The 22,926-nt window shown below is 48.0% G+C and overlaps 2 protein-coding genes and 1 long non-coding RNA gene across 3 annotated transcripts in view; 2 read left to right on the forward strand and 1 right to left on the reverse strand.

Moving 5' to 3' along the window:
* LOC310712983 overlaps positions 1 to 22,926 on the forward strand; it is a 342,189-nt gene that overhangs the window by 74,652 nt on the left and 244,611 nt on the right. The gene's annotated exons all lie outside the window — the stretch shown is intronic.
* On the reverse strand, positions 5,355 to 20,837 carry AP5M1 (adaptor related protein complex 5 subunit mu 1). Its single transcript, XM_083515444.1, has 8 exons — positions 20,071 to 20,837; positions 15,354 to 16,002; positions 14,170 to 14,397; positions 12,826 to 12,965; positions 11,651 to 11,736; positions 7,545 to 7,660; positions 6,406 to 6,502; positions 5,355 to 5,490 (listed from the first exon to the last, which is right to left on the reverse strand). Exons 1-8 carry the CDS (start codon positions 20,136 to 20,138, stop codon positions 5,408 to 5,410), a joined length of 1,467 nt encoding a protein of 488 aa, XP_083371570.1. The 5' UTR covers positions 20,139 to 20,837; the 3' UTR covers positions 5,355 to 5,407.
* Positions 21,218 to 22,926, forward strand: part of EXOC5 (exocyst complex component 5) — a 31,838-nt gene continuing 30,129 nt past the window's right edge. Inside the window, exon 1 of the mRNA XM_083515076.1 lies at positions 21,218 to 21,353. Coding sequence (XP_083371202.1) covers positions 21,243 to 21,353 — 111 coding nt within the window. The 5' untranslated portion in view covers positions 21,218 to 21,242. The remainder of the gene's footprint in view (positions 21,354 to 22,926) is intronic.

Here is a 22,926-nt window from a genome sequence, read left to right on the forward strand (position 1 = left end):
GCTGCTGCCAGTGCAGTGCAGTGTAGTGTAGTGTAGTGTAGTGTAGTGTAGTGTAGTGAATACTGAGCTAGATGGAACAATGGTCTGAATCAGGGTAAGGGCAGCATCCTGGCTTCTTTACCATCTTCCCATTCTCATGGGTTTCATTCTTCCAAATGTGTCTGGAGGAGATCATAAAAGGTGTTTGCGTGTGGGTCTATAGCGGCCATAGAAAGGCATTCTTATTTTTTTTATCGGGTCCCCCCCCCAATGTATTAGATAAGTGTTTCAGATTGTAACTGTTTGGTGTGTTCTGCATTTTTTTCAAAATTTTCTGTAAGTCGCTTAGAGATGCTTTGTAAAAAGCGGTGAACAAATGTACTCATCATTGATATAACGATGACAGAATACCTAGAAATTCTATTTCTGATCCTTTTCAAAGGAGGGACCCCCCCTTCCCTTTTTAGGGAATTCTGCAAAGTTCTGCAACCAGCAAAAGAATCTTCTGGCTGCACTTGATCTCATTGTGATGGCCGGTGATTGACAGGTGCCCAATGATAAAACTTGGGCCTGCGAGGCTGATCCTGATCAGGATCCGGCCTGCGGGCCTAAAAATGTTCCCTATCGCTGCTTCTCACAAACATCTCAAAGCAGTCGGACTTGACCTGCAGCCAAACGGTGAAATGGAACTTTGCTGAGTCTTGACATAGATCAATTTACTGCAGAAGCAGCTCAGAGAAACCTAATGCATGCGAGACTGTAAAAAGGAAATTGTAATTATAGACCTAGTGTGGTGCAGTGGTTAGAGTGCTGGAATAAGACCTGGGAGGGACCAGGGTTCAGATTTCCACTCAGCCATGAAGCTCACCGGGTGACCTTGGGCCAGTCACTATCTCTTAGCCTAGCCAACCTCGCAGGGTTGTTGTGAGGGTACAATAGAGAGGGCAGGGGAGAACCATGTATGTTCTTTGCAGGAAGGGCGTGATATAAATGCAATACAGTGGTGCCCCGCAAGATGAATGCCTCGCAAGACGGAAAACCTCCGTTTTGGAGGTGCTTCGCAAAATGAATTTCCTATGGGCTTGCTTCGCAGAGACGAAAATGTCTTGTGAGTTCCTGCGGGGTTTTTTTCCTCCCCCCCCTTTTTCCCAAGCCGCTTATCAGCTGATCCTAAGCCGCTAAGCCGCTTAACAGCTGATCCCCTAAGCCGCTTATCAGCTGATCCGCTAAGCAGCTTATCAGCTGATCCGCTAAGCCGCTTAACAGCTGATCCGCTAAGCCGCTTATCAGCTGATCCGCTAAGCAGCTTATCAGCTGATCCGCTAAGCCGCTTAACAGCTGATCCGCTAAGCCGCTAATCAGCTGATCCGCTAAGCCCACTAATAGCGCTAAGCCGCTAATGGGCTTGCTTTGCAAGACGAAAAAACCGCAAGACGAAGAGACTCGCGGAACGGATTCTTTTCGTCTTGCGAGGCACCACTGTACTAAAATTAAAAGCTAACAGTGCAGTTCTATACACGTCTACACCGTACGTCCTGCTGAAGGCGAGTATAGGATTGCAGGCTACTTAACTTTCTCCCTTAGGCAAGCTCCTTTTGAGACACTGCAAGCCGAAAGCAGAACAGCAGCATGTGGACAGCTACCCCCCAAATCTTAAATAAGCATCTGCATTGCCCAAAACAAATCTGGAAATTGAACTCAAGTGAATTTTATGCATTTGGATTCTGGCTGCACATTCTGTAAAAGGTTGTTTTTTTAGTAAACCCAGAGCAGCCATTTAAGGATCCTGGCTATTTCCACAATTCCTTACTTCCAGCCGTTCAGTTTGGCCACCTGTGTTGCTTCCAGTTCCAGAAACGGCTGCCAGTGTTATCTCAAAACCTTATGTATTTTGCTAGCCATTTCAAAGCAGACATTCAGAGATTTTTTTGGGGGGGATTAATGACTAATAATTTGCATTTTTGCAAAACTACTGCTCCTTGGGTTAAGGAACCGAAGGAAGTTATGCTAAACTGGAATAAGAGACTATGCATTCCTAAAATGGTAAAAATGTGAATTCCGATTGGCGGCTTTCACTGTTGGGTTGATGACAAGCCTTCACCGTTGGTGTCCGACATCAAGAATGTCCCACTTCCTTCATCTTTTGGCTGTCTGGAACCATGCTAGGCTATGTGGCAGGTGTCTGATTCCCTAATCGTAATTTTTGACACTAAACGGAATTTGCCCATTGCTGTCTCTAGAAGATGGCTGAGGCTCCCAAGACTCCCTTATGCTAGCAGTTCATATTTGCCACCAACGCAGTGTGTGTGTGTATCTGTGCAAAGAATGGCTATCAAAGAAAATGAATAAAATCCATATTGAGATAATTTTTTAGAAAATGATTGAAGTTTTAACCCAAGAAAGGACTCTTACGAGTTTCTTATAGCTTAGAATAAGAACGTGTCAATCACGATTTAGCTTCTGGAATTGGAATCTCTTTGAAATGCAGCTGTTTCTTCTTTAATTGTGGCAGCAGACTCGGAAGAAAAGAAAGGTCCAGCCTTCAAGATGAGTCAGGAATACAAAATAGCTCCGGATTAGTTGGGGAGTTCAAAGGTCCCTAATTACACTAAGGAGTTCCCAGACACAGAGAAAACATTAAACAGGTCACCTACCAAATGGGAAACAGACTTTTGTCTTCCACCCCAACACCCCCCTTCCTTTTTTTGTTTTGTGAAAGAAATTATCTTGAAAAGATAGGTTTCTAGACGGAATCAAAAGCAGCGCTGGGATGTCCAGCTGATCTCCTTGGAATGCACACAGGGGTGCTCCCTTTGTCCTGCGACGGGAGGAGAGTTTACCGCAGAGAGCAATGGACTTTCCCCTCCCAACAGGCGTCTCAGTCTGCTTGGCGCCGACCGACGGGGAGTCTCCTCCTTCCTTCTGCGCACCCCTGATTTCTCCTCCCGGGGAATCAGCTGCTCATTCCCAGACTTCTTTTGCCTCTGCGTTACTTCGGCCAATCGCTTTCAAAGCCAGTGCGGCAAAGCCGAGGAAGGGCGTCGGAGCCAAGAGACGGGGAAGATTTGTAGCTTGGTGGCCGGTCACCTGCTTGGCTTGCAGAAGGTCCAAGGTTCAGTCTCTGGGTAGGGATGGGAGAGAAGCATGCCTTGCCTCCGGGATAGCCACTGCCAGCCAGCGCAGGCAATATTGCGCTAGGTGGACTAAGGGTCTGACTCAGTAGAAGGCATCTGGTGTTCCTATGGCAGCACCTGGAACAGAATGATACATCGGCCACCTGCAGTGGCCTAGTCCAGGAGCCATTTTGCAAACTGATCTGCACCTTGTACAGTGGAACCTTGGTTTTCGAGCGTCTTGGAAGCCAAACAATTCGGAACCCGAATGCTGGAAAATCGGAAGTAATTACTTCCGTTTTCAAATGCGCCTCGGAAGTCGAACAGCTTTTGAGGTGCGTTTTTCTCCCACCCTGACTTTGCAGCCACCTCATTGATCCTTAGTTTTTGAACATTGAACGGTCTTTCGGAATGGAATACGTTCGAAAACTTGGTTCCACTGTATGTGGAGAAAGTGGGTCAGGTTTTTCTCCCTCTCTCGTAACACTAGGGACATCTGATGGAGTTGAACGATGGATGATTCGGGACAGATAACAGAAAGTTCTTCTTCACAGAACTCTCTCCCCCGGAAGGCAGTGAGGCCAGGCTCTTCTGTCCTGTACACAGTCTTATACACACATATTCTAACTACCAAGAAGCAAACTAATGTCTGCATACAGGTGGTATCTCCTAGATGGTATCTTTGAGAAACAGGGGGTTTTAATTTCAGCACACCCTGGCTGTCCTTTCAGAAGTTTTGCCAGGCAGTCTTTTTTTGGCCGAGCATCATGGCTTGCGCTAATCAATCTCCTCTTTATGATGCTGAACCAGCCGTCAGATTGGTATCTCAACCTGAGCAGTTTTTCAAATTATAGTTTTTGAAACTTCTCCCCATACACAATCACTGATCTTATTTATCACACAGCAACACAGTTAAACAAAAGTCAGGCCATTGTGCCTGGTGATGAAAGGTACTGTTTGTCTCTCCTTTTGTGCTACTCTCCAGGGTCCCAAAGTTTCCCCCCACCTTTCGCAATTTTGCCCATTTATCCCAACAGCCTGCTGAAACCGTTTCCTGTATTCAAGAAGATACCAGTGAATAATTTTTTTAAAATGCAGAATTAGCATGCAGCTTTTGTGACTTCTCTGTTCCACTAAATTTGGAAGAGTTTGTTCTTCTGCTTTCTGGGTTTACATGGAAGAGGAGCTTGGAAGCTGTTAAAGCTGGTCAGAATGTTTTGAAGCAGAATCTGACAATCTATGGCCTTTTAAATGGGGGGTGGGGGGCAGCAAATGTTTCTCATTACAGTGGTGCCCTGCAAGACGAATGCCTCGCAAGATGGAAAACTTGCTAGACGAAAGAGTTTTCCGTTTTGGAGGTGCTTCGCAAAACGAATTTCCTATGGGCTTGCTTCGCAAGACGACAATGTCTTGCGGGTTCCTGCGGTTTTTTTCCCTTCCCCCCTTTTTCTAAGCTGCTAAGCCGATAAGCCGCTAAAAGCCGCTAATAGCGCTAATCCGCTAATCCGTCAATGGGCTTGCTTCGCAAGACGAAAAAACCGCTAGACGAAGAGAATCACGAGAATCAGACGAAGAGGATTCTTTTCGCCTTGCGAGGCACCACTGTATGTTATGCATTTTGTGTTTTTATGCTGTAAGCCACACTGTGACCTTTGGAAAAGGATTTCACCCCTTGTCAACTTGCACCGGCTAACGTAATAGGCTTGTAGTGTTACCTTTAGGCTTGCAGATTTAAAGATCCATTTCAAGAAGCACGAATTGAGTCGTGAATCAAATACTTTGCTCTGTCTTTCCTAACGGATGAACAGCCCTGGAAGGAAGGCCAGCTCTAGAATTGCAGTGGTACAGTGGCTCAGTGGTGAGTGAAAGGCACTCTGCACATGCACGGAGTTACTTTAAAAACAGTATTACTTCATACAGGTTTCTTTACAAATGGGCTTGGCCAAAGAGGAGAGATGGTTGTGCTCAACAGGAGGTTAAAAAGGCTATTACACTAAGGTCCACAACACCTGCAAGAGCCTGCCCCCCCATAAAGATCCCACTCCACAACATTCCTATATCTAGATTTCTAGAAAGGCAGAAGGACCAGTTGCAGACCACTGATGATGTGCTGGTGGTGAAAGAAAGCCTACAATATCATTGGCTACAGCTAGGTACGAAAGGGGTGTGTGGGCTCACAAAACAATAAACAACAGTTAAGCGAAATAAGGATGTTTGTTGTCCCCCCCCCCCAAACACGGTCTTAAATAATGAACAGATCAGTTAAAACATTTCAGTACTTTTTTTCCCATTTCAAGTACAAAATTGAGGGGAAATTAGAAAAGTAAAGTTCTATACACTACAGGTGCTGGGGCTTTGGAATTCCAGATGTAGTAATCTGAAGAAAGCAATTCTCGAGCTGAAATTGAAATAAACACACAGAGAGAGAGAGAGAGAGGGGGGGGGGAGAGAAATAAGCTACTATACAATATCTCAAAACACACAAAGGCACAAATGATTAAAATACATTTGAGATTGTAATTTCATAATTTTAAAAAACATGTTTATACTAGACATAATAAATATATCATATAGTTGAAAGCTACATTTTGGAGCATGTTGGCAGCAATATGCTGACGGCACACAGCTCTGTTTCTCCTTCACATCTGCAGGTGAGGCAGTGGAAGCGCTGGACCAATGTCTTCCCTCGGCAATGGACTGGATGAGAGCCAACAAACTGAAGCTCAATCCAGGTAAGGCTGCGGCTCTGTTAGTGGGCAGTTCCCTAGACCAGATGGATGAGAGGTGCCCAATTCAAAGTGCTGGCTTTGTCCTATAAAGCCTTAAATGGCTCAGGACCGCAAAACCTCAAGGGCTGCCTCTCCCCATATGAACTGACCCAGACCCTTCTTTGTGTGGCCCCTCCCCGAGAGGTCCGGAGGGTGGAAACACAAGAACGGGGCCTTCTCTGCAGTGGCTCCCTGCTTGTGGAATGCTCTCCCCAGGGAGGTTTGCCTGGTGCCTTCGTTATATATCTTTAAGCGATGGGCAAAAACCTTCCTTTTCTCCCAGGCTTTTGGCTAATTCAATCTATGGCCTTTTAATCTCTGTGTGTGTTATTGTTTCTGTTGCATTTTTGTGTTTTTATATGGCAAACTGCACCGTGATCATGGCATGACGGGTGGTGTAGAAATTTAATTAATAACAATAATGATAAATTCTGCAGAAGGTAATTTTGAAATGGAGGCCCCACTGCAAGTTCACCTAGTTACACCTTGCTAAAGGTGTCCTTCTGTTTTAACGTAAAACCAGCGGCAGATGTGACCCTGCTCACCTGTACTGATCTTTGGTTTTCCTGAGGAAAAGACCTGGATGGAATGCTGGTCTGTGTAACATCCGGTCAGCGTGAAATCCAGGATTCTAAAATAAAGCTAAGCGCAGCCAAACAGAAAACAGTAAGATGTACAGATCCTCATTTCTGTTCAAACACCTCCCTGTCCCCATAGACTAGGTAGCATATACTGTATTTTTCTGTCTATATGACTCCCCCATGTATAAGACCCCTCTATTTTTGGGTACTCAATTTTAAGAAAATGAGGGGAGGTGGTCCAAAGTTGTTGAGCTTCTCCCCCCACGCAGCTGCGGGCAGGAAACACTCCCTAGATCATTTCTTGCGCGCAGCGACATCGGAGGAAGTTGCGCTCCCAATCGGCTGGCTGGCGCGCTGCTTCTCCCCCCCTCCCATGCCACTATCTGTGTATTGGACGACCCTAGTTTTTTTGACATGATTTTTGAGTCAAAAAACCTCGTCTAATACACGGGAAAATATGGTGGATCTAATCTTTGCACGGGGACGCGGGTGGCGCTGTGGGTTAAACCACAGAGCCTAGGATTTGCCGATCAGAAGGTCGGCGGTTCGAATCCCCACGACGGGGTGAGCTCCCATTGCTCGGTCCCTGCTCCTGCCAACCTAGAAGTTCGAAAGCACATCAAAGTGTAAGTAGATAAATAGGGACCACTCCGGCGGGAAGGTAAACAGCGTTTCTGTGCGCTGCTCTGGTTTGCCATGCTGGCCACATGAAGCTGTCTGCAGACAAACGCCGGCTCCCTCGGCCTATAGAGCGAGATGAGCGCGCAACCGCAGAGTCGGTCATGACTGGACCTAATGGTCAGGGGCCCCTTTACCTTTACTTAATCTTTGCACAAGGAGGTAACTTCCTACAGCTAGTGAAGGCTCTCACACCCCTTTAACTGTTTTGGTGTTCCTGCACATAAGTGAGTAGAATTGGATGACAGGAACGGACAATGCCCATGTCCCTTATGTTTCCTAACATCCACCCATATCCAGGTTGAAGGCCCTTACAAAGTTTCTTGATGAAAAGTGCGCAAGTCCGTCTATTTTTTTGGGGGGGGGGGGCGACGACACACAACTGCACAATTAACACCCAGCTTCTATTGAAGCTGACGACTTACTTTGATGTAAGTGGTGTTTCCAGTACACACAGGGTCAATCTGCTGCTCCTGATTCAAGGCGCCAAAAGCGACAGTCCCAGAAAGGGAAATTTCCAATGACTTGGGGAATTTTTGTCCTTTAAAAGAAAAAGAAAGGTTTCAGAGTTGTAACAATAGCAATAGCATTTATGTAAGACTTCTAAGAAGGGACGCGGGTGGCGCTGTGGGTTAAACCACAGAGCCTAAGATTTGCCGATCAGAAGGTCGGCGGTTTGAATCCCCGCGACGGGGTGAGCTCCCTTTGCTCGGTCCCTGCTCCTGCCAACCTAGCAGTTCGAAAGCACGTCAAAGTGCAAGTAGATAAATAGGTACTGCTCTGGTGGGAAGGTAAACGGCGTTTCCGTGCGCTGCACTGGTTCACCAGAAGCAGCTTAGTCATGCTGGCCACATGACCTGGAAGCTGTACGCCGGCTCCCTCGGCTAATAAAGCGAGATGAGCGCCGCAACCCCAGAGTCGGTCATGACTGGACTTAATGGTCAGGGGTCCCTTTACCTTTACGACTTCTAAGAAGGGGGGGGGGGTGTGAAGCCCAGCATTTGGAGCCCATGAGAACCAGCTCCTAAAGGGACCACTCGTAACTTGAAATAACTGTTGGGGCAGCCCCACCTGCGGTACTTTAAGTCCTGAGCGAAAGCTGAAAGAAGCCCAGCCCATTGATCTTTAAATCAGTCACCCTCCCAACTTCCTGTCTGGTTTAAACACATGGATCTGGCCACACCTGAACCTCTGCTTTGGACCTAAATCCAGTTTACAGGCAAATACTGCCCCAATGCTGTGAAGAAGAAGAAGAAGAGGAAGAAGAAGAAATTTTAGGAGTAACTGTTAGTGGTTCCCCCTGACTTGAATGCACAGCTCATAACCAGCAGGAGCTCTGTGAAACTCCCTTCCAGTTGAGGTCAGACGGAACCCACTCCCTGTTTATTTATTTTATTTCGTAAAATTTATACACTGCTTGATTGTAAAAAAGAACCACACACACACACACACACACACACACACACAACCTCAAAGTGGTTTCAAAAAGAGAAAACAATAAAACCAAGAAAAAGGTGCAGCCATACTTTAAAACGTACAAAAATTAAAATACTGAAACATATTAAAATTTCCTCAACTTTCCAAGCTTGTTTCTAATAATGTTTTTAGCAGGTGCTGAAAAGAGCATGGGGAAGGTGTCACCAGGCAGGGAGGTCCAAAGTTTAGGCACCGCAGCACTAAATGACCGAGTTCTTACAAATGCGGCACCTTCAAAACTTACTTTAAAAAAATATTTTTGCAGGCATTTTAACTGAATTCTGATTTTAACACATTTTTGTCATATTGTATTGGCTCACCAGTACGCTACTCCGAGACAACTGTGAGTAAGTGGTATACAAATTGTTGAAATAAATACATTGCATCATTTAGAAGTGACACCTCACGTTGGAATATTCCAGGCGCTTCACATTGTTAAGGTTTATTTCAGTCCCCCTTACAGCAAGCTTCATAATGTAGGTCAGTATTTTTTATCCCCATACTGCAGATGGAGGCAAGAAGGACTGAGGCGGATAGAATTGTTTGTGGTTTGCCTGAAGGCAACATAGGAAGGGGCTGCAGGGCATAGAGGGAATTCGACAACCAAGAGGAAAATATCCTCAGGTGCCATTTAAGATTTTCCGAGGCTGAGCCAAGGTTTTAAATTTTGGCTAACCCAATTATCAGAATAAGCAGTTCCAAGAATTAAGTGTCCCGTATCTGACAAATGCAGCTTGGGAACTTGTTCACAAAGTGAGGCACCAGGGACGCTAATAAAGCACAATCCAGCTCTTTTTGTGGGAATCAGAGTAAATGGGAACGACAATAGGCCTGTGAAATAAATCAGACTGAGTGCTGAGAATTATTTGCTCAAGTCTATTCAAGGAGTCGCTGGCTGCACATGACATCATGGGCTGTCCTCGGAGTTCGCTAGATGACATCGCGGGAGACCGCTGCCTCAGGAGAGCGAGGAAAATTCTTAGGGACGACTCACACCCTGGCCAGCACTTCTTTAATCTCCTACCTTCGGGCAGGAGATACAGAAATATAGTCAGCCGCACCAACAGGTTAAAGAACAGTTTTTATCTGTGGGCTGTTAGGCTGCTGAATGGAAAAAAATAGTGGCGTAATTGGCTTCTGACAAGCACACAGAGCGCGAACAAGACTGAGTGTATGTGTGTGGGGAGGAGGGGTTCGATTAATTTCACTTCACACAGGTGGTGTAGTGACAATAAAGGTATTATTATTATTATTATTATTATTATTATTATTATTATTATTATTATTATTATCATCATCATACCTCGGGTTACAGACGATTCAGGTTGCGTTTTTTTGGGTTACGGACTGCCGAAACCCATAAGTACCGGAATGGGTTACTTCCGGGTTTTGGCGGTGCAGAAGCGCTAAATGGCGCTTTGTGCATGCATAGAAGCGCCGAATCGCAGACGTGCAATGGTGCGGGTTGCAAATGTGCATCCCGCACGGATCACGTTCGCAACCTGAGCACCCACTGTATTATTATGATGATGATGGTGATGTCTCCATGGGGGCCTCTCACCCCAAATCCAGCTTTTTGGCTGGTTTTTCTTTAGATGTGGTGATAGAAGCTCTTGCCACCCCCACCCCCCGAATCTGTGTTGCCTTCTGTCTACCTGCAAGACGCGTGTGCTTTAGGCTCAGTGGCAGAGCATATCTAGGGTCGCTGGTTGAACCTTTGGCATCACGGATAACAGGGACCCAACTGAACTCCCTAGACAGCCGCCGCTACTCTGCAGGATAGGGCTTCTTGCAGGCACAATCTCACTAGAGGGTCCATTCCGCAGGATGTCCATTCCACATCTTGGCTGTGAGTCCTGGAACACCCTGCTCCCTGCCTTGCAGGCCTTTTCCCACCTGGCCTGGGAGGGCCCAGCCCGGACTGACTCCAGCTACAAAAGCCGAGGCTGCTGAAATGACTCTTGGGCTGATTGCTTAGGGAGTTTTGATATTGATTTTTTTGTACCTTCATTATGATTTATGTGGAAATTTGGTTGTGTACTTTATTGGTGTTTTCTTTATTGCTTATGACTCCTTCTCTTGTGTTTTGAATTCTGCAACATTTCCTCCCCGCACCCACCCACCTTGAGCATGGTTTTAACTACGGAAAGGCAGCATAAAAAGAAAATGTTGCATGTATGTAGAAACTGGACCTTTGCAGTAGTCACACTTATACTTTAAAACTCCTTCCACTTACAGGCACCTATTGTCTACTGCCCTTTTGGTGCCTAATGAAGACCATCAAGGGGATATTCTTATCCCAGTCTGCATCTGTATTGGCTCTGATATTGCTTCTATATGTGAAATTATTTTTACACATGATGTTACTGTTGATGTTTTTCTCGCTGAACTGCTTTGAGATGCTTCATAGGAAGCAACTCTTAAATGAAAGGTAATAAACAAAATCTGTAGCCAGGGCAACCCAGCCGGGTGGGCAGGATATAAATAATAAAATTATTATTATTATAAATTTAAAATGTCCCAAGGCTATTCCTTAGGAACATAGGAACCAAATAGAGGAGGAGAAAGGCTAGTTAAGGAGAAAGCAGGAAGGCAGAGCAGAGAATATGGAGGAGAGGGGCTGTGATGGCCGAGAGGAGGGATAGTGACAGTAATTTATGAGTGCACCCTTCAAATACACTAGCTAAATAACCCTAATGATATCTCTGTGGGGAAGGTCAGAATTATCATTGCCCCCCACATTACAGCAGGGGAAACTGAGGGCCAGTTGGCTGCCTAAAATGGGATGTACGGAGTTTTTGCCTGAGATGAGAGCATGCCGGGCCTGAGTTCAGAGCTCACACTCTTGGTCACCAACTCTGTGCTAGAGAAGTAAAAGAAGTCCTGGTTGGCAAAGCCCACCAGGAGGGAAAAGGCTTTAATGAGGACTTGGCTGATCTTCCCATGGCACAAGAGTGGATGGAGCAGCCAGCAAGGTGGCTGTGATGCCGTTTCAAACAAGTTCAGTACGCAGCCATCCTTCAGTAGGAAAGGGGGGGGGTAGGTTTTATCTTACCTATGACCCAAACCAGCAAGCTTTTCTCTTTTGCCACCTCCAGCTGGCCGTAGCTGACTTTGTATTCCAGGTGTGTAATGGGTCCCCTGTCGCCAACAGAAGAACAAACCCCGTTACAGCAACCTGGGGCTTACCTGGAACCCCTTCATTAAATACCGTATTTTTTGCTCTATAAGGCTCACTTTTCCCCTCCTAAAAAGTAAGGGGAAATGTGTGTGCGTCTTATGGAGCGAATGCAGGCTGCGCAGCTATCACAGAAGCCAGAACAGCAAGAGGGATTGCTGCTTTCACTGCGCAGCGATCCCTTTTGCTGTTCTGGCTTCCGAGATTCATAATATTTTTTTCCTTGTTTTCCTCCTCCAAAAACTATGTGTGTCTTGTGGTCTGGTGCGTCTTATAGAGCGAAAAATACGGTAACCAGTAACAGTGCACTCTTTCTGTACGAGGTGAATTTGGTGCAAATTAAACATTTGCACTAGCAGACGACGTAAGCGGTAGCCTTTGTCACTCCTCCGTTATAAATGGTTTCAGCTGTAGCGCGAGTGGAGATACCTCTCCCATTTCCATCATACTGGTAAAAGGTGAAGTGCTGGTCCAGTCCTTACTCATTACCCATTGTGATGAGCAGCACTGAGCAACATCTAGAAGGTCAGTGGTTTCCCAACATTGGGCTAGATATGATCTGTCCTAAGTTCTATTTCGGGACGTGGGTGGCGCTGTGGGTTAAACCACAGAGCCTAGGACTTGCCGATCGGAAGGTCGGCGGTTCGAATCCCCGCGACGGGGTGAGCTCCCATTGCTCGGTCCCAGCTCCTGCCAACCTAGCAGTTCGAAAGCATGTCAAAGTGCAAGTAGATAAATAGGTACCGCTCCAGCGGGAAGGTAAACGGCGTTTCCGTGTGCTGCTCTGGTTCGCCAGAAGCGGCTTAGTCATGCTGGCCACATGACCCGGAAGCTGTACGGCGGCTCCCTCGGCCAATAAAGCGAGATGAGCGCCGCAACCCCAGAGTCGGTCATGACTGGACCTAATGGTCAGGGGTCCCTTTACCTTTACCTTTATGCTCTATTTCAAATCTGGTTCCAACGACAACTTTTACCTGCGCCCAAGGAGGCAAACAGGTTGGTTCTTGAAAATCCCACTCCCTGAAAAGAGGGGACAATTGCATGATTCTCACCTGTTGAGAAAGGGAATACGGGCCTCACAGTACTCAAAGGTGTTTTTCACACTTTCATGAAGCTTCAGGTGAACGGTGAACTTCCACTGTGATTCTTCCTCTTTTAGCTGATAAAACCCCAAAATTGGTGGAACAGGCACCTGAGCGGGAGGAGAGAGAGTTGAATTCCTTATATTCATATTTTAAAACCATTCTTATGCGTTTTATCTATTGATGGTTGTAGGCTTTTTTATGGTTGCGGGTTTTCAAGTTGCCCAGAGGCCTCTTTGGAGGCATGATAGAGTGCAAATTCTAGAATAAAGTAAAATAAATAAAATTAAAATGGGTTGACAGCTTCCAGATGTCAGATATAAACTCTCTGATTGCTAAACAGTAAGATAATTAGGCAGAAAGTGCTTAATTCTGATGGAAAACAGGAATTAACAACTCATTTGCAAGCTAGATTCTCTAAACCACCGATCAGCAGGGTGCTGGAAATATTTCTAGGATGGAGGCCAAAAACTTGCCCAATGCCACACTCAAAGCATGTAATGAGATGGAGGGCCATTGCTAACTTGCAGATTCCTTTCAGAGAGACAGAGATGAGAAGAGACCAGGCTTTGTTATGAGAGGCCATGTTATTATACAGGAAGGTGTGATTGTAACTTTGCCTTCCATAGATGTAAATCTCTGTACGTGCGGCTGCATTTAAAAACGGTCCGGAAACCACAGTCGGTCCAGGAAAGGGTGCAAGATTATTAACCGGGACTGATAATTTGATGATATTGCACCTGTGCTGTGTCAGTCTGACAGCGCCCAGCTTAAAAGTGTTGCTTTTAACCCTTAAACTTCACATTACGTGGTGCCATGCTGTAAATAAATGAACCAGAACAAGACGGGCACATTTGATAAGTATTTTTAAATGGATAACTGATCAGGCAGGCAGGCAGGTCTCTTGCTTCTGCAGCCTTCATAAATCTGGTAAGTGTGCCAGCCCAGATTCTTTCCTGCTCATAGAATCTTAGGCTTGCAAAGGATCCCAAGGGTCACTCAGTTCACCCCCTGCAATGTAGGAATTATAGCTAAAGCATCCATGACAGATGGCCACCATCCTCCCTCTCCTCCCCCCACGTCTTCCTTCTCCGGATCAGGTCCCGATCACCGCCACTTCATCACCAGTGGTGCCAGCTGCTCCTTATCCTCACTGCTGTTGCTGCTCACTTGGTCATCCCCACCAGGCCAGAGGGTGGGAGAACAGCGAGGAGGAGGAGGGCCAGGGGATCTTGGCGCTTCTTGCTGGGGTACCGACTCTGGCAAGTGCCTGACCCCGCTGCCGGATTAACATTGCAAATCGTGCAGCCTTACCTGGGAAGTATAAAAGCACAGGTCGAAGGGGTCTGCAGGAGGTATTAAAGGGAATTTGTAAGGCCCGCTGAAGGCAGAGTCGTCCATTACGTCAACGCTGCTGGAAGTCAGAACGGCGGAGTCGAGGGACGTGACGCAAGGGTGGGCCAAAATATCCTGGAGAGGAGAGCCGTTGGCAGGGAGGTTCAAGCTGATGGTCACGTTGGGAGCCGTGCCTTCGATGTCGCACTTCAAAGACAAAAAAGAAGAAGTCTTCAAAGCATCCCTAGTTATCCATGAGAACGGAACAGACCTCCTTAGAGAATGGCCCACTTCACAACCTCCTAGAAAGGCTTCCTTTAAATAGTTAATAGCTATAATAGCAGGGGTGCGGGTGGCGCTGTGGGTTGAACTACAGAGCCTAGGACTTGCTGATCAGAAGGTCGGCGGTTCGAATCCCTGCGATGGGGTGAGCTCCCGTTGCTCGGTCCCTGCTCCTGCCAACCTAGCAGTTCGAAAGCACGCCGAAGTGCAAGTAGATAAATAGGTACCACTCTCGCAGGAAGGTAAACGGCGTTTCCGTGCGCTGCTCTGGTTTGCCAGAAGCGGCTTAGTCATGCTGGCCACATGACCCGGAAGCTGTACGCCGGCTCACTCGGCCAGTAAAGCGAGATGAGCACCGCAACCCCAGAGTCGGTCACGACTGGACCTAATGGTCAGGGGTCCCTTTACCCTTTAAGAGGAACCTCCGACCTTCCAGATGTTGCTGACTGTAACTAGAATTGTATTGTTTTCATTACTATTCTTACTATTATAATTTATTACAAGTACAACCTACAATGTCTGAACTGAGTGTCTCTCAGCTCGCAGGGCTATTATGAGGATGAATAATGCAAGCGCCGCAGGATGAAATCTAAACACTGAAAAATGATATCAAAATTAGCAGTGGCATCTTTTAACTCTTTATTCAGCTAGCAAAACTAGGAGGGAGATACGCAAGAGCATATCTGTAAAGCGAGATTTTCTGTTTGGTATAGTTCACAAATCTAAAAAAAGAAGCATTTCCTCTGCGGCATGCTGAAGCATTAAAAATATTAGGTTCAGCTTCCCCATATGCCAAGATAAAAATGAGATGAATTTTTGCTTTTCCAGGGGCATTCATGTGTCAAATAGGTTAGAGAGATTTGCGCCAGAAAGTGTCTCACCTTGCAAGTTACAGTTCCATAAACCTGCCACATGTCTGACACATCCCTTTTGTCATACTGCACAGACTTGACTTTTTCAGTAATGCAGACATTAACTTGAGGCTTTCCCTTGTACGTGCTGGTTCTCCAAGCTGGTGGTTTCTGAGGATGGCTACTTGGAGTAACGTGATTGTTTTCCAGTGACGAGCCGTTCAAGTCCATATCCAGCGGGGTGCCAAGAGGACAGCTCTGCATAAGCAAGCCTGGGAGCTGGCCAATTTTGGAAGTCCTCTCTGCTTTGCTCTTCTGGCTGGAGTTCATGAAGGCCAGCAGCCCTGACAAGACCGCAAAAGCCTGAGAGACCCCGCTGATGCTGATGAGAGGTGGGCGTGGTGCCAAGGGCTGCTCTACCAACGGGAGGCCAACGTAAACCAACCCGCTCTTCTGGAAGGCCACCACAGGCCAAAGTTCTCCGCTTTCGGTCTGAAGGGCATAGACCGAAGTCTTGTTGATTCGGGAGCAGCCATCCCTACGCTCTATGAAGCTCTGGTCTTCATCGGCCAGTCTCAGTTCAAAAAGCAGCGCTTTAAGGAAAGGGCCGTCTTCAGGCACGGCCACATAACTTGCTCCGTTGAGGCATTTTGCTCGCTTTTCAACCGTGGGGTAACGCCTGCAATGTGGAAGCACACAGGTTGCAGGAAAGTTAACATTACGTTGCTTGAGACATTCAGCCCAAACACTGAGGCCCAGCTCTGAGGGCCTTCTGGCAGTTCCCTCACTGTGAAAAGTGAAGTTATAGGGAACCAGGCAGAGGGCCTTCTCGGTGGTGGTGCTCGCCCTCCCAGTTGTCAAAGAGATAAATAACTATGTGACTTTTAGAAGACACTTGAAGTCAGCCCTGTATATGGAAGTTTTTAATGTTTGATGATTTATTGTGTTTCTTTATCTGCTAGAAGCCAGCCAGAGTGGCTGAGGCAACCCAGTCCAATGGGTGGGGTACAAATAATAATAATATTGTTGTTGCATGCTCCAAATTGGTCTGAGCTGCACGGCACCAAACGGACTCTAAACTGACCCAACTCCTAAGGGGTTGGTTCACCAAGCTGCTTTTACAATTTACGTGTGAGGTGGAGGCTCCATGAAGACACCTATCTGCACAATGGCTGTTTTGGCACAATCCTTTTCTGGGGAGAAATCACAGCATGAATCAGGCCATTGTACACACAGGCCTTCATCTGAAGTTCCACTTCACACAAGATGTTATCTATGCCCAGGGGAATGAGGCTTTGCAAGCACTCCAAGGCTTGAGTTGTGACCAATACTTTGGCAAACCTGGAGCCCTGCCTGTTTACGGTTCTATTACCAATAATACAGACAATTCCCTTGTTTCTGTGCTCATGTCCTTTTCCAGCCCCCTAAATTTGAGAAACCTTTACTGCTGTTTGTAGGCTCCGATTCATCAACTGATTGTCAACTGCTTCTGTATCTTCCTTTATTAACTACAGCTCCATGGTTAATTCTACCCTTATTCAGAGGAGTAAAAGAAATATCAAACCCTTGTAATATCCACGGGAGAACAGAAAAACCTTTTTTTTATATTAAACAATTGGATTTAACTACTACGTTGTACAGCAATTATTTTTAAAAGACGCCACCGTCAGAAGCTCAATTTCCCCCCATCAAAATTAATTTAATTCCAAATATCAAGTTGACAGTGTCACTTTAAAGTACAGTAGGAATGAACAAAAGGGGATAATTGGCATTATGTGGAATCGGTGTTTGAACCTGGCATGGTGGAAGGTTTTTATTTGTTGTCTCTAATTCCCATTTTGGCTGAAGGATGGCTGAAGTATTCCTGAGTCTACAATGCAGACTACAATTACTGCTGAACCTCAACAATCACAAGCACAGTTTGTGTAGAGATTTTACAGAACTGGCACATGCTCTTTATGTTTCTCTTTTTAACTCTCCCAGTGCTCATGCAAAAGTAACAGAGAAATGCGAGTGGAAGTGCGTGCAATGTTCACATGCTCATCACGACTTTCTATACTGGGATAGACCCTTCTTCTCCCCACATCCATAACATGGGCACTCCAGGCAAACTCTTCCCCTCCTTTCTGAGGAAGCAAAACTAGGTACCTGCATGACGGCACATCCATGTGCCACATACAAATTTTATGCAATGTCACATGCATGGCGATTGGAGAGGCGCTCGCCACTCCTCCACCATGCAAAAGCATGCCTGAAACCCTAGACAGCTGCTGCCAAACAGTGTAGACAATATTGAGTTATGTGACTCAGAATAAGGCATTTGTTCCTATGTAAATGCAGGACAGAAGGGACGTGGGTGGCGCTGTGGGTTAAACCACAGAGCCTAGGACTTGCCAATCAGAAGGTTGGTGGTTTGAATCCCCGCGACGGGGTGAGCTCCCATTGCTCAGTCCCTGCTCCTGCCAACCTAGCAGTTCGAAGGCACGTCAAAGTGCAAGTAGATAAATAGGTACCACTCCGGCGGGAAGGTAAACGGCGTTTCCATGCACTGCTCTGGTTCGCCAGAAGCGGCTTAGTCACGCTGGCCACATGACCCGGAAGCTGTACGCCGGCTCCCTCAGCCAATAAAGCGAGATGAGCGCCGCAACCCCAGAGTCATCCGTGACTGGACCTAATGGTCAGGGGTCCCTTTACCCTTTACCTTTAAAAGCAGGACCCAGGGCAAGTAGCCCATCCAAGGTTGCCAAGAATTTGGTCCCCGTGGGGAAACAGGAGGAAAATGGTATAATATTGGAGGCAGAGTACACATTATGTTTAGGACACGATGTGGTTTCTGAGGTCTTTCTCTGCACTATGGAGGAACATGTCACCAGCCTGTTTTATACATTGTTCGGAGTGTTGCTATTCCAAATAGCCACTCCAGAAAAACGGGGAAGGGGTCCATGATTCTGCTTGCAACTTAGTGTGTTCCACTGTTTTCTGCTAAGCTCCATGAGCTCCAATCTTTTTTTTCCAGCCATGAAGCTGGAGAGGAGGCAGAGGTCATAGTCAATTACACTGGCCTTTGGAGCAGCTGAGACACAAATGCACAGAGCAAGTTGCCACTAGGGTTTTGTGACTGCAGCCTTGAACTGGTGACAACCACATTCTTGGTCCTGTTCAGGAAGACAATGCTGTACTAGAGAAATAATGCTAAATAATTGCCTCCTGTGGGCCCCACCAATGTACCTCACCACCCAAAATACAATGTTACTGTGCTGTGCATCCGTCACACAGAGGAGCCACTATCAATACAGTGTGCCCGCAACGTATGCACATTAACTTATGCACATTCACCTTTACGTGCAAATAATAAAAAGTGGATGTCCAGGGAAAAAAGTCTCTGGCAATCCTACCCACCATTGCACCCAATGTCTTTTGACTATAAGCGATTTTGGCTTTAGGCGCAGTCCCCAGGATGCAACCTGTGCGCGGGTTGCAGGCTTACTGTATAGGAAGAATATAGGAAGCTGCCTTATTGCCCAGTATTGTCTCCCCCCCCAACACATTGACACTATAGAATTTTAACTGATATGACTTTCGAAAAGGATCTTGGTAATTGTAGCTCGGGTTTGTTAAGAACGCTATCCCATGCAGACGCTCCAAACTACAATTGCCTGGGATCTTTGGGGAGAGGGAATGTAGTGTAAATACGCCCTTTGTTTTCAGATGCCTTGGCTCGCATGCTAGGAAACCAAAATCACAGTAAGTCACAAACTACAACTAATCCAGAATGCGGCAGCTAGACTGGTGACTGGGGGCGGCCGCCGAGACCATATAACTCCGGTCTTGAAAGACCTACATTGGCTCCCAGTACGTTTCCGAGCACAATTCAAAGTGTTGGTGCTGACCTTTAAAGCCCTAAACGGCCTCGGTCCAGTATACCTGAAGGAGCGTCTCCACCCCCATCATTCTGCCCGGACACTGAGGTCCAGCGCCAAGGGCCTTCTGGCGGTTCCCTCATTGCGAGAAGCAAAGCTACAGGGAACCAGACAGAGGGCCTTCTCGGTAGTGGCGCCCGCCCTGTGGAACGCCCTTCCAACAGATGTCAAAGCAATAAATAACTACCTGACATTTAGAAGACATCTTAAGGCAGCCCTGTTCAGGGAGGTTTTTAACGTGTGAGATTTTACTGTATTTTTGGTTTCTATGGAAGCTGCCCAGAGTGGCTGGGGAGGCCCAGCCAGATGGGCGGGGTATAAATAATAAATTATCATCATCATCATCATCATCATCATCATCATCATTGGTGGGCTGGTTCCTCTAAGGGAGATCGCCTCAGTCTTTATCTCAAGCTGGCAATCCCAGGGGAAACTGGGCAGGAGAAAGGCTACGCAGGAACAGCAACCACAGAAGTTGTTTTGCATCAGTTCAGGCTATTCGCCCATCCAGCCCAATACTGTCTACTCTGACTAGCAGCAGCTTTTCAAAGTTTCAGGCGAAGGAGGAGGGTCTTTCTCATCGAATCTGCCCAATCTCTTTTGACTGCAGATGCCCAGGGTTGAACTTGGAAACTTCTGAATGCAAAGCACGGCGTTCTGTCATCGAGATATGACCCATCGCTTACGGAGATGCTCCTTACGCGATGGCTCAACTCACAAGAGGCCGTTCTGCTTCACAATGGCAGAGAGAGGGCAGGGAAGCAGCCACTGGGTGGTGAAAGGAACATACTGACCAGCTCTTACGTAGGTTCACTACAGCATATTACCTGGAAAACAGCACGGTGCCACAGGACCCTTGTTCGTGGCCGACGAGCCAGAGTCCCCTCAAGGCCATTGCGGGTGGCTTAATGGATCGCAAAAGATCACCACGTCTAGGAACTTCTTCTTGCAGGCATCATTCGTGTGCCAAGGGAAATTTCGGATCCGGAACCGCCCAGCTCCTCAACCCCAGAGCCACTGCTAGCTTTTCCCCGGATGAGCACCGGCTCCCCTGTTCCTCAAGCAGAATTTGGCCCACAGGTTAGGGCGCCCCTCTCACCCGCCGTGCCCCAACCCCAAATCTACGTAAAAAACAACAACCACCCTCCGAAGTTTCGCTTCCCCGGGGTAGCAGGCCTTCAAAAAGTCGCAGGCGCCCCAAACAACGCCCTAGCTTTGCAGATCAGCAAAGGCAACGCTCCAAAAGCGGAGACCCCCTACCAGTTCCAGGCTGAGGACCCCCAACCCCACTATCCCCTTGCAATGGGGAGCATGCACCCGAGTTGCACCCTTGCAATCAGGGGAAAAAAGCAGACACAGGGATCCAGATCTCTCTCTCCCTTTTTCTGTCCCAGAAGCTCTTGCACAAACCAGAATTTCTTGCAGTGCAGAGAGTGGGGGTCGGGACACCCTTTCCCCTATTCAGAGCTCCCCTATTTAGAGGGTCTTCCGACCCCTGGAGCAGATGCCTCCCCCCCCCCCAGCCCTGCCTTAAACTCCCCAACAGTCTTTCAATATATATATGGAATATAAATATATATATATTCTCACCTTCCTACCCTTGTTACCTGAAGGAGACCCCCCTCCCCACTTCGCTCCGTGGGACACCCCCGCGCCCCACTTTTCAAAAGCCCCCCACTGACAGGCCTGCGCCCCTCCCCTCAGGAGCGGCCTCCGCCTCCTCAGCCCCCTCAGGCCGCCTTCCTCCGCCGGGCCTTCCCGCTTCCTCCCAGGCGCGGCTTTGGGGCCTAGCCGGCGGCGGCGGCAGCGACAGCGCCGGCAGCAGCAGCTGACTGGGGCGCCTCTGCCTGGGCGGAGCCGCCTGGCAGGCCCCGAGGAGCCGGGGAAGCGCCCAGCCGCGGCCTGGTGAGGGACGGTTTCCGGCGGAGGAGGAGCAGCGGCAGCAGCAGCGGGAGGAGGAGGAGAGCTCGGGACTCGGCCGCCTCCGCCGAGAGAGGCCATGGAGGAGGCCTGGTCCGGGCGGCGGGTGGCGGGCCTGCGGGGGCGGCTGAGGGACGGCGACGGAGCAGGGACCGGCGCCATGGCGGCCGTCACGCCCGAGCTCTTCGAGGTGAGGGGTTTGGGGGGGCGCGACCTGGGGCGGGAGAGAGGGAGCTGTCACTGGGGCAAGATGGGGGGGGGGCGAGAGAGAATGGGGTGTGTGGGGTGATGCCCGCTTCCCTCTCCTCATGGGGTGGGGAGAGATGTCTCCCTCTCATGTGCGGGGATATTCCTCTTCTCATGTGGGGTGGCACCCCCTATCATGTGGGGGGATAGCTCCTCTCATCATGGGGGTATCCCTCTCCTCATGTGGGGGGCACAACCTTTCCTCATGTGGGGGGATATCCATCTTCTCAGTGGGGTGGCACCCCCTATCATGGGGGGATACCTCCTCTCGTCATGTGGGGGGATATCCCTCTTCTCATGTGGGGTGGCACCCTTCCTCATGTGGGGGGGTATCTTCTCAGTGGGGTGGCACCCCCTATCATGGGGGATACCTCCTCTCGTCATGTGGGGGGATATCCCTCTTCTCATGTGGGGTGGCACCCCTCCTCATGTGGGGGGGATATCTATCTTCTCAGTGGGGTGGCACCCCCTATCATGGGGGGATACCTCCTTTCGTCATGTGGGGGGATACCCCTCTTATGTGGGGTGGCACCCCCTCTCCTCATGTGGGGGGGATATCCATCTTCTCATGTGGGGTGGCACCCCCTATCATGTGGGGGGTATTCCTCTTCTCATGTGGGGGGCACACCCTTTCTTCATGTGGGGTGACACCCCCTCTCATGTGGGGGGATATCCCTCTTCTCATGTGGGGTGGCACCCCCCTCCTTATTTGGGATGATACCATGTGGGGTGATACCCCCTCTCCTGCAGTGGGGCACCCCCTAGGGAGGGAGTGTTTTCTTTGAGGTGAGGAAATAGGCAGATTGTTTCTTTGGGGGGTGGGGTGGGGTGGTCTTGTCCCTCCGGGAGTGAAGTATTGATTTAGTTACTGCATTTTCTATACTGCTTTTCGTTCACATGAATCCTGGAGTGGCTTACGGACAATGAGCGATAGCAGCGTAGAATGTCACAAACGCAGCATAAATCATATAGAATAGTTAACAAATCACCGGAGAAGCAGTCGCAAACTGCAAAAAACGCTGTTGACAAAGCAACAGCTCAGAAATAAACAAAACACCAGAATTAAAGCAAATGTCATATGATTAACAAATCATATGATCTGTCTATAATCTATTAACAAGCATTTATAATCTATACAATATTAACAACATAGCAAGAATAGCAAGCAAATAACAATAATAATAGTAGCAAGCAAAAAATAAGCAAAACCCTATTAAGTTCATACATGGAGATGAGGGGAGAGGAAGATGGGTGGGCAAAGTCCCAGCCTCAGGCGGCAAAGGGGTGCAAATGGCATGCTCCTTTGTCTATAAACTTGCCTTTTTCTATGTCAGCTAAGGGAGGAAGAGGGCTTAGGTTGAGCTGATTTTGGGGAGGGGGGAAGTGTCACTGAAGGCAGAGGGAAGGAAAAGCAAGCGGTGGTGGAAGGGAGCTGTCAGTGGGGCAGCGAGGGTTTCCAGGGAGAGCAAAATGGGTGTGTGTTTTGCAGGGAAAGGTGGGGAGGGGTAGCTGTTAGC

The sequence above is a fragment of the Podarcis liolepis genome (assembly GCF_965112155.1).
Source record: "Podarcis liolepis genome assembly, chromosome: 1".
In the NCBI taxonomy this organism is placed as follows: Eukaryota; Metazoa; Chordata; class Lepidosauria; order Squamata; family Lacertidae; genus Podarcis; species Podarcis liolepis.